Source organism: Patagioenas fasciata, chromosome 1, assembly GCF_037038585.1.
Source record: "Patagioenas fasciata isolate bPatFas1 chromosome 1, bPatFas1.hap1, whole genome shotgun sequence".
In the NCBI taxonomy this organism is placed as follows: Eukaryota; Metazoa; Chordata; class Aves; order Columbiformes; family Columbidae; genus Patagioenas; species Patagioenas fasciata.
In genome coordinates, this window is record NC_092520.1 from 130,454,480 (window position 1) to 130,471,823 (window position 17,344).

Consider the following 17,344-nt stretch of genomic DNA (forward strand, 5'->3'; position numbering starts at 1 on the left):
ACAAGGTATTTTGTATTCCTGGTTGAGTTAGCTACCTGCTGATGATCTCATAACATGTTTTTCATCATGGTATCCAATCTTTCACTGAAATAACAAATACATCCAGAGTACTCAAAACACAATATGACTGTGGACACATCAATCAAAGTAACCAGTTTTCTTCTTTTCTTCATTGAGTGTCTAGATTTAGTTACTTAACCTGCTTCCTCTATAACCCTGTCAGATCCCTGTAATTAATAATACTTATTAATTAACTCAGCAGACCCCTGACCATTAGTGTTAGACCCAGGCAGTGCTGTTGGTCAGCTGTAGGTGCTGCAGATTTGCTCTAGTTCAGGTGTGGACCCACAGCCACATTCTGACAGAGCTCTGCTGACCACCGCCAACTGTGATTTTGTGCCAGCATATGACCTGCATGTGTGAAGCTGGTGCTCCAGGTGATACCCAGCATGTCTCATGTTGTGCATGGCAAGTATGCACTCCTGTTGCACAGAGCAGATGTTGTGGCAGCTTTCCAGGAAGGGACTGGCTGTTTCTGAGAGCAATCACAGTCCCAGGATATGGCCTTAAGTAAAGAATACCCACTCTGCAGTGAGAGAGTTAATGTTATCTCAGCAGTGCAGCTTGTAATTTTCATCCAGTCCTAGGACACTGCAGTAGCAGGAGGAGGCAGTCAAGGCCTGGGTGTCTGGAAGCTGGAAGCCCTCCACATCCAGCTTTTTGTTGCCAGCTCACTCAGAGAAGGTTAACCTGTGGCTTGACGACAGGATGTGGAGCTGTCACTGCAGAGCAAAAACATCTCTGCCCAAGCTGTGGGAAATCCAGATCAGCATGCTGTGTTTCTGTTGGAGTACATAGGAGATGATGGGGCCTAGAGCAGGAAAAGCAGTCTCTGGAAGAATGAAAAAAACCCTGACCTATGAAATACTATGTTCTTGTATATCAAACTGTGTTACAATAGTTTTATACCCCTGTGTCATTCAGTAATGTTGATTGCATGATGGAGAGTACTGTGACTAAGAATCACAGATTAAAGAAATTATAGCTGTTGCAATGAGTGTGTGTCCATCCACTATAGGCTTTCAAGGGTCACAGATACAAGCAATGTGGTTCATGGAGCTAGAGGTGAAGTAATATGCAGAATGGGAAATGGCTTCTGGAAAATAGACATAGGCATTGCTTAGGGGCAGCCTGTCGCATACTGCTGACATCTTTGGAGGAAGGTGTTGACAGGCGCATTTTAGTGAAAAGAGCTACTGCAGTTTAGGGAAATACCATCTTATCTCTTGATTTCATCTCAGGTGATGTTTATTGCTGTCAGAGCATGATTGCTGGAATGGATCATGTAAACAAATGCATGTTGTGCATTACCCTGCAGGAAGCTTTCCCATCAAATCTCCACTCAGTCCATTACAGGCTGTCACCATCTTATCTTAAAAGTGTTCCATGTCTCAATCTGAAATCTCCAAAGTGGCCTATTCCTTAGTAATTGAGTTTTTCAGTCACAGGTGAGTTTATCACAAACTTGAGCTTCATGATTTTCCACCATGAACTTCCATTTGTGGTGTGTCGTGTTGTTTTTTGTTTTGTTTTGTTGTGTTTTTTTTTTTTTTTTAAATGACAGAAGTAGCATATTTAATATCTCCCACATATGCACTCCTAACAGACCTTTTATAGTAGTATCTGTGATCCTTTTCAGGTTTCAGAAAGTTGCAGTGTTGCCACAGATACTTACAATGCACCACAAACAACCATGCCAAAATGAACACATTGATCACGCATTTAAGCCAAGAGAATTTGGCAAGCTGGTGTCAACATCTGGCACTAGCTCCAGCATCAGCCCTGAAATCACTGAAGTTTCTTGTCCCTCTGAAGAGATAGGGCTCAGCAATTTTCTTCAGGTACTCCCTAAAAAGAGAAATGGAAACCAAAATCCTCATACTGTCAACTCATGGAGTTTAAGGATACACTGTGTAACGGAAAAAAAAGACAAGGCCGGTTCCTGGACTGCCAGATAGCTCTGTCACTGTACAAGGCCAAAGCTAACTCTGTGCATCCAAGCAGAGTTGAGCCTGAGGTCACCTACCCTTCTGGACCACAGAGTGCTGCTGGCACACCAAGTATGGCATAGCTCACCTTGAGGCAGAGTTGGTCTCTTCATGGGTCTATGAGGAATCACTTTGGTGTGTGTCATTGCCCCCTGATCCCCAGGACTCCTAGTCTCAAGAACATGTCTGCAGAGTCTCTGCAGCATTCTCTCTAGACACATCTGGTCCTTTTTAGCTTAGGCTTGGTGTCCTGTGAAAGGATTTGTAATGTTTCCAGACGTGAGCAGGCAGTACTCTGCCTCAGCTAATGAACCAAGCCAGACTCTGCATAGAGCCAGCTAAGCTCTCTGCATCCACAGTGTAGTTAATCTGCAAGCAGAATATGAGCTCCTGAGTGACTGGTAATTGTAGCTGCTCTTTGGTGTCACTTTAGGATTGTGTCTTGCTAGTTTTGCCTTGGCCACATCTAGCATAGCAGTTAGGTGAACAGTAGTAACTCTGGGATTTGGGAGCTACTATGTTTCTTAAATGTCTCCATAGGAAATTAGTATAACAAAACTCAGAAAGACCTTAAGGAAGAGGACTGTGATTTTACTTTACAAATCTCAAAATAAATTGATTCTACCCCCTTGCACAGTCTCATCCATATGCTTACCAGCACCATGATGTGTGCATCTCAGTGGCCTGGCCAGGATCACTTACGTGTAAGAGAGATGGTGCAGGGTGCTTACTGTATCTCAGTGAGAAAGGCCTGACAACAAATGGCTAAAAAAACCAGCTGTTTCAACAAGACAGAATAAGAAGAGGGATATAGACAGCGAGTAAATCTTACATCCTTTCAGATGCTGAGCACCTCATGTTCATGCAGCATTGAACAGATCCCGGATGGATTTCCCTATGGCATGCTGCACAGAGCCAGTCCATGAAGGGAAGCGCCCCCGTTTTGGTCATCTGAACTCTTACATATTTTCTTACAGGAACACAATTCTGTTCCTAAAGGATGTTGTAACTTCCTGCAAATAATGGCAGGGACGCGCTGCTGGTGCTAAGTGGAAGCTGCCTGCAGGCTCCTCTGTTATAGTTCACCAGCTGAGCTTATCCTGTGGCCCAGCGGTTTGTGCAGCATGGCAGGGTCTGAAGGCCACGTTGCATTTGCAGCTCGGAGCAGCACAGCCCTATATATATAAATTGCAGATTACATTAGTAACATACAGCCTTCTCCATCCCTAAACGCAAGGCCCGAGAGAGCAGACATAGCCTGTTCAGGATCACCAGATCTTTGAATGCCATTTCTTTTGCAAAGCTCCCAATGCACCATCCCCTCTCTTCCTTCATAGGGGAGTTCTCCACCTTCCAGATTTGGCAGGAAAGGTGAGTAAGCTTTGCAGATACCTTGTGAGTCAAGTCTCTTATCAGAGGGATTTGTGAGCTCTTCACCCTTGAGAAAGCTCTGACAGCATGGAATGATCTCTTGGTGCCTGATGCTGAACCATCGTGCTTTCCACACAGTCAGGCTTGGGAGAAAAGGCCTGTGAGCCACACAGAACAGCTGCACCCGCTGGTAGGATCTTCCTGCACAGAAGAATAAATCTTATTTTTCTGCCAACAAAGTATTACCATGCCTTTGAAACTTACAAGCAGGCTTCAAAGAGACTGTCCAGTTATTATGTTTTTAACTGGAAACATGTATCAAGCCCTCACTTCCCAGCTAAGAAGTCAGGAAAGTGTGCTGGTGAGGGCAGGCTGGTTAAGACATGTCATGTGGTAGCAGCCACGATCAAACTGTTTCATTTCCCTTTGCTCTTACGTCACCCTGTGCCGCTCCATTACCAGCGACACACAGAGCTCCCGTCTGCTGGAACAGGAACAGAAAGGAGGGCAGCACCAAAGGCAAAAAGCAGTGTTGGAGGGTTCACGGAGAGAGGAGAGACCATGCGCAGGAAAAAGCCGTCAGGGTAAAAAAAAAAATTGCTGACCGCCCCCCAAAAAACAACCCAGCTTCAGCTCTATGCTGCTATTGCTCCAGCCCAAGGGGACTGCTTGCTTTGTCGCCCCAAGAGTGTGCTGTCTGTGCAAAGTCTCTGCTTCGCTTGGGGAAGGGTGAAGGTGACACAGATGCCAGCGTACCTGAGTGGGAGCTCTGGTCCCCAGTGTCACTGCAGCGGGTGAGGGGCTGTGCCGAAGTCTGAGCTTGTTGAGGAAGTTCTCGCCATCATAAAACTGTCACTGGAGCCGTCAAATGGTGGGGAACAAAAGGTGCTGATAAAAACGAGCGAAAGATGGGAGTGTGTTGGGGAAGGGGTAAGGCAGGAGATGGCTTACCCCCGTGCTGGATAGCAACAGAATCCGAAAGTGTCTCTTCCCTGTTCAACTGTTTTGAGGTCTTGAAATGTCTGTTGTGCCACAAAATAAACAGGAAATGTCAGTCGTTTTCTGTGCAATACAGGGGGAAAAAAAAGTTTTAATGCAAAGTTCAGTAAAAAAATTCATTGACTGTGCAAAGTGTTAGCAATGGAGGAAAAACACGGATTAAAGAAACTTTGAAACAGCTATGGTAATGAATTTTTAGATATGATCATTATTAGTATTATTATATTGCAATAAGAATAATTTTAAATAGTTTCTAATAAAAGGTGTTAGAGGAAGGAAGGAAAATTATTAAATATCAATTATGGTGTGGTTTGTTACCTGAAGTTTTAATAAGAGAGATATTAGTTTTAGGAGCTGTTTTAATAAAATTAGTACATTTTAAAATATACTAATTGCATTCCTGTTCAAGTCATGGATGACAGGACAATAGAAAAGGTATAAATAACACATTTTAAAAGATATTTGTAATCAGTCAATATGTTGTCAAGGTTTAATTAATGTTTGCTTAGCAGCTGCATTTTAATAGAAAAGAAAATAAAGCCTAGGAGACAGTTACGTTGGTGGTCATCCCTCTGCTATTTTCTTCCCCAGCCCCTCTAAACATTTTTGGGTACAATTCAACACTCAGTCTTTGCAGTTGGTGTATTTCACTGCAGCTCTTAAATTCTGTAAGGGTTGCAACTTCACTTTCGTGAGATTGATGAACCAGATTTAGAAAGAAATCAAAAATGTTTTAGGACTTTTAAAAATGATTATTTGCTAACTCTTAATTTTCTCTCATCTTTGTATTAAGAAACCAGCTATTAAGTGCTTGATTTTTTAAAAAATTAAGCTCCATGTGTATATGTGTATCATACAAAACAATGCTGGACAGCAAGGACTGTCTATGATAGCTACAAAAACAAATAATGGAAGAGATTGCACAGTTTTGGACAATTTATCTTTAAACTCACAACTTTTAAAAAGTATTTTCTTATCTGCTTTGGGGAGAAAACGGAAGAGGTGCTGGGATTCTTTATATATTCTATAGTGTGGGAATGTTTTATCATGTTTTTTAAATTTCTGTCCTTCTGTTAGAGCTGTTTAAATTTACATTAATCCATTATTTAAAAAATAGTAAGTTACGTCTGTAGTAGATATTTATAAGAATCCAGGCTTCTGTTTATAGTGCATTAAGTTGATTATACAATAAATGCACTTAGCTTAACACATCTTTAACGTGGCTATATCTTGAAGATTAGTGTATTCCAAGATTGTTCTAAAGAAATGGCTTTATGTCCTTGAAAATATGCACAGGACACCCACTGCAATAGCTTATCCAAAGCTCAATATTTTGTGGTCAAGACACAGGCAAGGGGGTGCTTAATATCAGTTTAAGTAAGACCTGGAAATTTTAACTTCTCTGTATGTTATAATCAGATTGCAACATCTACAGATACCTTTGAACAAATCAGATCTCTGTAATCTATTGTAACACTGTTTTCCAAAATCTTAAAGATATGTTCTGTAAGAATTAAATGAACATATTTGGCTTGAGTATTGGGAGTTCAATGTATTTTCATTGGTGAATTTCAACCACTGCCACTATATTCCATGTATATGTGCACACACATACACATATATGTATGTATATTAAGCATGTCTTATATACTTATTATACAGATATATGTTCTCTAATCATCAAGTTATAAAGAAATCTAAGCTAATAAGCCCTAACATCCAAACAGCATAATAGAAATACAAAAAATACATCTCTGTTAGTACCTCAAATGAGAAAAAAAAAAAATTAAGCGTGTGCTTCACTTTTATTTCTCTGGCTTTTGTTTGGTTTTGGTTTTGGTGTTTTGTTTTTTTTGGTTGGTTGTTTTTTTTTAAGCAACTGACTAAAGGAATTAAGTGTAATAATAATAATAATAATAATAATAATAATAATAAAGTTATTCCTGTACCAGAATTAAACATTTGGTGATATTATATTTACATTTGCTACATTTGCATAAATTTGATAGAAAGTCTGATAAAGAAATCTGCATACATAGTTTCTGTGGTTTATATACACGGAGTTTACATGAAGAAAATAAACAGAGATACACTCTGTAGTTTCTAAATGGGCTTATGTACATATGTATTTCAGTGTGTAGAAGGCTGGGATGAGGGAGGAGACAGGGTCAGAAGACACAGCCTTCTAACTGACTCAGATAAATGAGATGCTTTTTTACATAGGTGATGACTCCTGTAGCTAGAGAATATGTGACAGTGGCTTGATCTGCAAGATTTAATTTGTCTTCAGTTCAGACAGTGTTGTTTTTTGTTATTGGTGAGTACTAATCTATAAAACAATCTACAGGTTTATTGTTTCTCTTAAAAGTGTCACGTTGTCTACTAGATTTATTCTGGATTACTCTGAAGTGGAAAAATGTGTATCTGAAGTGCATTCTTGTACAAGTTTCTATATAAAGCAATTGTATAAAGGTTTCAAAGTGCTAGTGGTAACTTCATATATTATTTACGTATCATTGATAATTACTGATATAAAAGATACATTCATGACCAACAACAGCAGTCTTTGCATAGGTACTTAACTAGCAATATTTAGAGGTCTCTTCTGTACCAAATAGATCTGGATCTAATAGATAGACTGTCAAAAGATGTCTTCCTTGGGAGATACATCTTTTTGTATAGAACACTTCTTTTTCCTTCTCTCATGTAGAAGTGTGCTGACTGTTCTAATCCTTATGAAAATAAGGAGAAACTCTCAGCTTCATAATTTATCAGTGATTTTATTTTCTTTTATTTTTTTAGTTTTTACAAAATTTGCAATGGTTCACTACATTGAAAAGGGCTACACAGGAGCACTGGAAAAAATGTCTGACATGTAAAAAGTTATAGAAAGCTTTTAGAAATAAACTGATGAAGAAGAGAACAGCCATAGGGAGATGTGAGGAGGTGAAAGTTCTGCATGCAGTTGCAAACAAAGGGAGATGAGGTGGTTCAGCATTTGGTTCCTTTATCCTGCTGTGGTGCCTACCTCCCCATTTTCCTTGCATTGCGCTCTCGTATTTTGCCCTTTTCAGTTGTCCTCTCATTTCCTCCACCCTCCACCTTTTTTGTGTACTGGAGAACAGCTGAAAACAAAGTTATAACCAGTGATTTCTTGACATTTCTTTTCTGTTTCAGTATGTATATATCTAAAAGGGCATTAAAGGACAATTTTGACCCCCATAAATTTCCACATGACACATACCTACTATGCAAGCTGCAGTGGGGTGATACTGGCAGATCTTGGATACACTGGATCAGAAAGGATCGTTACCATGCTGAAGTGTACTTCTTGGAGAAGATCTTTAAGATGAGAAGATCCAAAAATTATGTCAACTGTTCCATCACCTGGTACTTGTCCTGGAGCCCCTGTGTGAGGTGCTGCTGTGAAATACTGAATTTCTTAGAGAAGCACTCATATGTGAACATAGACATATATGTAGCACGGCTTTATAAAATACAAAATTCAAAAGTCCGTGAGGGTCTGAAGAAGCTTGTGAGCTCGAAGAAAGTAACCATTGCTGTCATGGAAATTAAAGGCAAGATTTCCTGTGCTTTGTGGGACTGGGAAGGGGTGAACTGGTGAATTTTGTGCATAGGTGAAACTGGTATGGACTTGCTTCTCTGCCCCGTGTCCTGCTCATCTTCTTTGGGGACACATCCATTGCCATGCAGTGACTGAGTGTCACATACAAAAAAATAAGTTCAAATATTTCAGGGGAATGGGGACAGGACTTCTAGCAACCAGACCTGAATGAAAATTTTCCTTTGTTTAGGGACACTATCTTTCTTTCACTCCTGAGGGAATGGGAGATACGGTGCTTCTCCCTTATCCTAGAGGACTAAATGCAACTGCTGGGTTAAGGCTGGCTGAAAGGGCCCTCCACTGATAGGAGAGAGAAAAAAAATTCCCAGAGAGAATAATGACATTGGTTCCAAATATGGAGTGAACAGTATACAGCTGTCCATGGCCAAGCTGTCTCTGTGTCATTGGTGCAAGGAAGAGGTTAAAATCCCTGACATTCTGTGATTCTGTGAAAAGTCTTGTTTCCTGAGCTTGTCTGGTATCTGAATAAACTCAGGTTAGCCATCTTACTTCTATTTCTCCAGACTATACTTACTGTTGGAAAAACTTTATCCAAGGAGACACTGACGATGATTCCTGGACTGTGGACTTTCAATCAGCGATAACTAAGAATCGTTTGAAGCTCAAGGATGTCTTTGAGGTTAGTAGAATCTGAGGAACAGAGCAACTGCATTAAATGATTTGCTGTCTGCGTCACTGAGCCGTAAAGAGCAGGGAGAAGTACTGTGGATTTTCTTCCATCATATCATGAAGCAAAGGCTGAGAGTGCAGTTTTTTTTCCTTCAGCCTCCAGAGTGCGAAATCCTTTGATTATCAGCTGAAACTCCAGCCTCATCCCAGAAACGCTCCACCAGACTCCTTTATAATCTTGATCTGAGCATGGGTTTTGGTTCACCAAATGATGCTGCTCAGCTGCTTTCTGTCAATATCTGTAGCAGTCTGCCACCCCTTCCCAGTCACTGGGCCCCTACATATTTCATCAAAGTCCCTTCCAGATTTGATTCAGCAACTTCCCTGGCTGGTCAAATGGTACATGTTCTGAGAGATGAGAAAAGCTGTTCAAAAGAAAACATCTGTCCCCTGGGAAAGTCCAACCTTTGTTTTTGTTTTGTGCCAAACCTCCTGAAAACCAGGAGAGACAACAGATAGTGTCTTCACCAATGATGCTGAAAGTTTTTGCCCCTAAAGACAAGAGACCCTGCTTGAATAAATCGGTCCAAATATGTGGCCTAAAAGGACTGTGTGAAAAAAAAAAAAAAAGAGCAAAACTAATATAAGTTCTGCAGCATTTTAATTTCAATGCATTAGAGTTTTCTGACAAATGCTACTTATAGTGAGAAAGAGTGAAAGAAATCCCTGGCTAAGTAGGTCATTGAACATCCAGGAAATCCATTTTATATGGCATCTGTGGAAAAGAAATATTCTGGGCTATTACAAGTAATAGGCTTCTCCTGCTATGTCCATTTCAAATCAGAGCAAATCCAAAGTCCAAGGATCTAAATGTAATATTTTTATTTTAATTTCAGGATCTTCCATTCATACAATCATAGAACTATAGAGTATCTCAAGCAGGAAGGGACCCACAAAGATTGAGTCCAACTCCTTGCTCCATGGGGGACTACGTAAAAATAAACCGTATGACTGAAAGCGTCATTCAGATGCTCCTTGAACTCCACCAGGCTTGGTATTGTGATGACTTCCCTTGGAACCTGTTCCAGTGACCAGCCAACTCTCAGTGAAGGACCCTTTTCCTAATGTCCAAGCTGAACCTCCCCTGATGCAGCTTCAATCCATTTCCTTGTGTCCTGTCGCTGGTCACTGGAGAGAGGAGATGAGCACCAGAATTACCCCATCTCAAGTGGAGAATCCAGCACTGACACTCGTTAAATTTCGTAAGGATGTGATTACCCAGCTCTCTAGTCTATCCAGATCTCTCCATAAAGCCTCTTTACCCTCCAAGGAGTCCACAGCTAGTTTAGTGTCTTTGGCAAACTTACTTAATGTACGTTTGATTCTTGTGTCCAGATCATTTATAAACACATTAAAGAACAGTGACCCTAAAATTGAGCTCTGGGGAATCCCACTGGTGACTGGTTACCAACCTGATGTAACCCTATTTACTATTTATGTAACCCTTTGAGCCCAACCTATCAGCCAATTGCTCACCCAAGATACAACAATCTAGCTGTGTGCTGGACAGTTTATCCAGAGAGTTACTCTGAGAGACAGTATCAAAAGCTTTGCTAAAACCCAAATCTGACACATCTACTGACTTCTCTTGGTCAACTAGATGGGTGATGTTGTTATGAAAAGAAATTAAGTTGTTTAAACAGGACTTTTCCCTTGTGAACCGATGTTGGCTATGACCAATGACTGCATTGTCTCTCAAGTGTTTTTCAGTAATTCCCATAATAACCTTCTGCACAATTTTACCAGGCAATGAAGCGATACTGACATGCCTGTAATGACCAGCGTCTTCTTTCTTACACTTCTTGAAAATTGGGACATTTGTGAGCTTCCAGTTGACTGGGACCCCTCCATACACCCAAAACCAATGAAAAATAATGGAGAGAGATCCCACAATAACATCAGCCAGCTCTTTCAGTACATTGGGATGAATCTCCTTGGGTCCCATGTGCATCCAGCTGGAGCATCAAGTCTCAAACACATTCAGGGTTGGCTGTGAGTTTATCATCCCCCAGTCATGGTCTTCCAACATGGGACTCTGTGGTCACAGGGCACATAATTAGTGTTAAAGACAGAGAGAAAGAAGGTATTAAACGTCTCTGCTTTGTCTATCCCTATTTGTGAGCTGACTGACCTCATAAAGTAATGAATCAATGTTATCTCTGATCCTCTACTAAGAGATATCACGCACAAAATATAGCCAGCTGTCTTACTGCTTTTATGATCATAAATGACATAAAACATTGCTGACATTCCCCAGTATCTAACGGCCACCAATATCCTGGACAGACAGCTTGTCACTGGGAGTCTTGACAGTGCTAAATATCTCTGATGAGAAACTTCTGGATGTGGAAATTGAGGCAGGTAGCAGCCAGAATGGTGAACAGTGTCCCAGGCCCAATACTCTGCTAATCTTTTTCATCCTCTGTTGTGACTCAGTGGTGCATAGACTGTTGGGGAAAGGGTATTTAAAGAAGACTGCTAATTAGCACCGAAACATCTGATTAATTCACTGTAAGTTACTTCAACTGTGGAATTTTGATTAAAACAGGCTGTTTCCTTGACTGTTGAAAAATGGATCTCTGACAAGAGGAGGTTGGGGTGCCAAAAGGGTCTCTGGAGGTTAGCTGTCCTCTTGGCTAGTCTTCTACCTCATGCTGCATGAGGAACAAAAGTGAACATCAAAACACAGAAAATGCCCCATCAGGTTTGAGAGCATAGTCCAGACACTGCATCTAGCAGTGGCAGGAGGAGATGCTTTTTAGGGAGAGCAGAGCAGTCTGGCTGCTATCTGTGCTTCCTTATGATCCAGTCGTACCATCTCGATACCTATGCTGACTGTGGTTGGGAACCCTGCATCTTCCCTTTAGTGTCTTTTTATATACTTGTTACCATGAATTTCTCAGATCTCTTTTTACTCTGTCCTGCCATCTGTGTCTACAGTTTACTGGGGCAGCAGATTCCAGAAGATCACAGCTTGCCGGGTAAATAAGTGGTTGTCTTACTTGCCTGTGTCTTAAACTATTCACAATAAGTGCCTGTTCTTGCTATACTAATTTTTCATCATTAATCACTGAAACACTTGTCTGCATTTGAAAGACTGTACTAGCCTAGAGAATTTTTCACTGGCTCACTGGGACCTATAACATGTGACTGACAGCAGCACTTGATCTTAAAAGAGCAATTTTAAAAATCCACAGATGCTTCATTCAACAGAAACAAATCCTCCATCCACCAAGTGATGTGACTGTGGAATTATAATGATGGTATTTGTGGTCATTACATTTCAACAGCTCCGCTCAGCTGGCTAAAACTAGTAAGAAAGTATTTTTATATGCAAGCCCATCCTGGAACTGGACCACTATATGTATCCACTGGAAACACCTTAAAAAGCAAAGCACATCAATCTGCACAAAGAACAATAGGAATGCAGCTGTATCCCTTGCAGTAGTCAAGCTGAGTTGTTTACTCCTCTGTACTATGCCGAGGTACAAGCCCTGTTGTCAGTACCGAGTGCTTGGGAATAGAATCTCTCTCCATCCCCTATTCCTGATGCTAGGTTATTTTTGCAAGACTAGGATAAATATTCATTGACTTATACCCATTTTAGTAATTAAACTTTAAAGCTATGATTGGGTCTGATTCTTCTCTCATTTGTGTTGCTAATATTTTAACATAATCAATAGAATTACTCAAAGTTTTGGCCCAATATAGCCTAAAGAGGATCTGGCTTATGGAAACTAGGAGATGACAGCCTCTATCTCACAAAATGGCAGCACTCCTCATTTAAGTAATGTCTGCTTTAGTAGATGTGCCATCTTGTTTACATACGGGTCTTTATATCTTATAAGTTCAGGAGCTGATGCTTGCAAGCTGGTCTTAAAGATGCAGAGAAAATTGATCACACAAGTTGTTATGAGGGGGAGAGAAACATAGACAATGTGAAACTTCTAAGCTCAAAGTGGACTAAATGTTCTCCCTCAGTCTCTGCTGCTGAAGGTCTTTGTAGTTAGTTGTTGGCACAAACTGCCATTAAATTGATATCACAGCATACCTTCCCAGCAGGTCTGGGCATGTTTCTGTTGCTTGTTGATCCGCTGTCCATGCCAAGGCTCAATATGCTTAGTTCTCATTTATGTTGTCCTGTTGGCTGTAGCTTACCACACTCAGCTCCTGTTTGAATTGTAACCAGCTCTTGGCCAAAGCAAGGTTGTGACATTCCTATGTCACATGCAAGGAAGAACCCCTGAATGTTTTCACAATAAAAACTGAAGGCAATTATTATGGTCTGTGTCTCCAGGGCCCTGAACACATTAAAAAAACCTTAGTTGCCTTGACTATCCTGACCCAGAGCTTCCACTGGCACACTGCCCATAGATGGCCCAGCAGCTGCATTTAAGCTCAAGTCTATGCTATTAGTCCCTGCCTGAGCTAAGGCGTAGTTGTGCTTGTCTCCATCTGTCACACCCGTGCCGATGTCCATGCCCATGGCCAGCCATGGATCCTGTTGATCTGTTTCCTGACCTGTGAACTGATTTTCTGGGTTGATCTCAGACCCGTCTCATCTCTGTGTATCAGGTCAGTGATGACTGTGTCTGTATGTGACCTTGGTTGCCAACACAGGACCTGATCCTGACCTGAGGGTTGATTTCTCAGCTTGACCTAGGACCTGCCTTATCAACATGAACCTGCCTGAAAATCTGGACACTTGGTTGATCCTGGCTTCTAGTCCTGGACCTGCCCTGCTCTCCTTTTCTGGACACATTGGGATGGCCCTTGGGTAGCAAGGTTCCCTCCTTGATGTCTGGTTTATCTTGCTGGTCTTGCCTCCTTATCCTTTAGGGAGTAGCTGGCCCTTGCTGCATCATAGCAATATCTGGCAAGAGCTGCTGTGACTTTGTCACAGAAAACAGTGTCTCTGGACACCTGGTCACTTGTCTAGATTCTGCTTATCTATTACACTATGATGAAATTTTTATTTCAAGACATTTTTTTTTAGTCACATTTGCCTAGCAAATCAGTCTGTGGTCAAACAGTAGTCAAGAAGAGACCTCATGTTCAGCTCAGTTCTCCCCAGAGTGCATGGGAGAACAAGAAAACAAAATACAGAATGATGTATCTAAAATAATAGTAAAAATAAACATACCAAATGATACCTGATAGGTCTGATATGAATGATATGGCTGAGCAATACTTGTCAGTAGTAACTTAGAAATCAGAAGCTGTCTCTCTTGAACAGGCAGAGACAAACGTCAAGTCATGAAACAGGAGAAAGCTTTTGTTGCTGCCATAGCTGGCTGGAGCACTACCATTTAATCATGTGGCACATGCAAGTGAGGCTGGGAAAAACATCTGGGAGCTGAGGGTTGACATTACGTACTTGAATGCCTTCTAGTTCTTGTATACAGAGAAGCAGAAGGGCCTGAATCCAGTCCCAGGTGGCATCTCTACAGTCACAGCTTGTTCCTTATGCACTGTGGCCTTTCTCTTCCTGTTAGATGCATGTGACATTTTAGTGTCCTATGGACAGAAATTTGTGCTTAAACTCAGCTATTTAGAGGTTATGGATGATATGCAGAGTAAGGCCTCATCCAGCACTCCATTCTGGCTGTCTGATGTGCTTACATCTTCCCTACCTCCCATCCAAGCCCATGTCTTGCTGCACTGCATGATGACTGCTGTCCTCACAGTCTTATTCCTTACTGGGAAAAAGTGCTGTTGTCTCCCTCCTGCAGCAGCCCTGCTGAGGCTCAGACCTGTCCATCACTGTTTTGACCTGAACTTTTCCTTCAGCAGACCAGAGCTCCTGTGCCAGCATGCTCTGTATGTGCTGTCCCACCTGTGCACCTGAATGGTCACTTGGCAGCATCTCAGAGGTCTGAACAGACCCACAGCGCAGCCAGAGCTTTATCTTCCTGGAGTGGCTTTGGGAGCCTGGCTCAGGTCTGCTTCCTGATCTGCAGCCCTGGAGATGTGATGCAGAGTCACAGTGCTTTGCACTGGCATTTCCTTGTTTGCCCTGGTGGTGAGAGGCAGAATGTCTCAGTTTAAGTGTCTCTGATGAAGGTGGATTGTGGACTGGGCAGTAGTCTGTGGCAAAGGAGCTGCAGATAGATATGTTCCCCACCCTGCAGCCCTGCCTGTCTTACAAGTCAAAGAGTAAATGTGTTAGCCTCCAAATCTGCAATCTGTGTTAATTGTAGTGGTGAGATCTGGCATGGCTTCCCTGTCAGCATCATGCATGACTAAGATAAGACAAGAAAATTGTGACAGGGCAGGTTGCTGAGACATGGTATCATAATTCCCTTTATTTCCAACTACCACCCCCATTATCGGTCTACCCCATAGTGAGGTCTTTCCATAGCAGCATTGTGATCAGTGAATGCCTAATCCATAGAACCAGAGCTAAGACTATTTGGATAGTTGGAGATTATTTACAGGCCACTTTCATAGCTGGATCTGACAAGCATTTACAGTTGACCCCATTGGTTGTACTCATCTGAGTGAACCATGACAGCTCAGCTGGATTTTTGGATGTAAGTTCTGCCCTTCCACCCTCACAGTTCCCTGATACATCTTGATTTCCACCTCATTTGTTTTCCACTTCTGCCATCTGCTGCTCACAAACACTGCTTAGCTTCATATCCACCTTTTAATCCCTCACTTCTCTTAATATCTACTCAGATGCAATGAACATGATCTATAACCATCACAGCAGCAAGTGTGACTCCTCCTTGTACTGCTGACTGGCCTAAGCAACACAGCTTCAACTTGGGAAAAGCTAACTGGAACTCACTGCTTCAGCTGCATTCCTTGAATCTCTTCCCTTGAAGGGTAATCCCACAGCTTTACCAGGTGTCCCCTGGTCCACATGCCATGACTGTTTAAATTCAAAGATATCAAGACTACTGATAGATGGTCCCCTGAAGATTCTCCTGCCTCTGCTATGAGAAATATAATAAAGCACTTACTGTTGCTTAAACATACATGTTCCTATCTCACAGTCCCACTCCATGTCAGCGACAGGAGAAGGAGTGTTAGCTGTCAAGGAGAGACTATTTACATAGTAACACAGGGTCTGAACAGTTAAGGTTCTGGCGGAACAACCCCACATCTCTGGAGTCTTCTGAAAACTTCTTACAAGATCTGTTTGGCAGCTTACCTGTGGATGTCCAAGTTGGGTGGCTTTCTAGCTTACCTGTGGACATGAGATAGTGAGGTGGGTTAACTCTGGCAGGTAGCTAATCACCATACAGATGCTTGCTCTCCCCTCTCCCTGCCCCATGGGATGGGGTAGAGAATTAGAAGGGCAAAAGCAAGAAAACTCATTCATCAAGATAAAGACAGTCTAATAAGTGAAGGGGAAAAAACCAAGAAAAGACACCTCAAATGATGCAGAGGCAATCACAACCAGCAGACTGATGACCAGCCAGTCCCCAAGCAACAGCAAACATAAAAAAATACCTTCAAGTTCTATTGCTGAGCATACCATTAGATTACATGAAAGATCCCTGTGGTCAGTTTGGGTTGGCTGTCCCAGTTGTGGTCCCTCCCAGCATTTTGGCCACCCCTAGCCTAGCTGGAGGCAAAGTCTGGAACAGAGAAGGCCTTGACACTGCGCAAGTGCTATTCAGCAATAGCTAAAAAGTTAGTGTGTTATCAACACCATTTTCATCTCCAGGCTAAACCACAACACTATACAGGCTGCTATGAAGCACATTACTCCATCCTCGACGGTGCCCAATGGTTGTAACTCCTAGTTCTGGCAGACATTTTTCTGCTTCTGCTAGAGGTTTTACCTCCCATGGGAGAAACAGCTTACAAGTGAATTTTGTGTAGAGTTTAACCATATGGTCACCATTGAGCAATCCCTGAGTGCTTAGAAAAGAGAAGCTCAGTGCTGAAAGTTCCTCGAGCTGCTCTGAACACTCTCTGGTATGACTGATAAGAAAAGAAGAGATGAATCATTGCTTTCTCTTGAGTGAGGTCCACCTGGTTTTGTTGTCCCTCTTGCTATTTAAAACTCTGCCAGTTGTGTGATGACTATATGCCATACTCAGCACTCAAAGGGAGTACAGACACTCTGATATCGACCAGGTTTGGGGTACTTATTATTCTGCTGAGTGCTTTGACGCAGCACAAGCATTAAAACAAAGAGGTAGAAACAAGGCAAAATCAGAAAGATAAATATGTAGAACTTCTGTGATGCAAAGTAATGTGAGATGACTGTAGAAGAACTGCTTAGAAAATCATAGTCCAAAATACAGATACATTCACTTGCAGGTTTTCTTTTTTCACACTGACTCCTCATGAAACCTAATTTGATCCACTTCTCTGATTTCTATAGTCTCATCAGTTAGTGTGAAAGATTGGAATGTTTTATTTAGCTAAGAAAAATTAATACTGAAGTAAACACACACGTGACTCCTCACTGATCACCTGTTGACTTTGCCTGGGTCAGGGCTTGGCCCACACATCCTGGTGGCTGGCTGCCATTCCACTTCATTCTTTGGCATCAGACTCATAAAGCTCACCCAGTAGTAGTAGGGCATCATCAGTTATCTTAATCTCTTACGTCTCATACATGACAAAAGTCTCAGTAATGTCTGGTGAC

General features: G+C 41.8%; 1 protein-coding gene and 1 long non-coding RNA gene across 2 annotated transcripts; one reads left to right on the forward strand and one right to left on the reverse strand.

Annotated features, from left to right (window-relative positions):
* Positions 1-1,383: 1,383 nt before the first annotated feature.
* LOC139829149 (uncharacterized) lies at positions 1,384-4,343 on the reverse strand. Its single transcript, XR_011741492.1, has 3 exons — positions 4,176-4,343; positions 3,441-3,620; positions 1,384-1,908 (listed from the first exon to the last, which is right to left on the reverse strand). It is a non-coding gene; the product is annotated as an uncharacterized lncRNA (long non-coding RNA).
* Positions 3,879-12,340, forward strand: LOC136112090 (C->U-editing enzyme APOBEC-1-like). The gene is made up of 4 exons (XM_065856569.2): positions 3,879-4,003; positions 7,596-7,996; positions 8,568-8,683; positions 9,570-12,340. The coding sequence occupies exons 1-4, from the start codon at positions 3,981-3,983 to the stop codon at positions 9,591-9,593; spliced, it is 564 nt and encodes a 187-aa protein (XP_065712641.2). The 5' UTR covers positions 3,879-3,980; the 3' UTR covers positions 9,594-12,340.
* The last annotated feature ends 5,004 nt before the right edge of the window (positions 12,341-17,344 follow it).

Bases quoted from the DNA above. Each gene is read 5' to 3' on its own strand.
- LOC136112090 (XM_065856569.2), top strand. From the start codon at position 3,981: ATGCGCAGGAAAAAGCCGTCAGG. The intron at 4,004-7,595 runs GTAAAAAAAAAA...TTTCTGTTTCAG, and splicing joins CGCAGGAAAAAGCCGTCAGG to TATGTATATATCTAAAAGGG. The intron at 7,997-8,567 runs GCAAGATTTCCT...CTATTTCTCCAG, and splicing joins TGCTGTCATGGAAATTAAAG to ACTATACTTACTGTTGGAAA.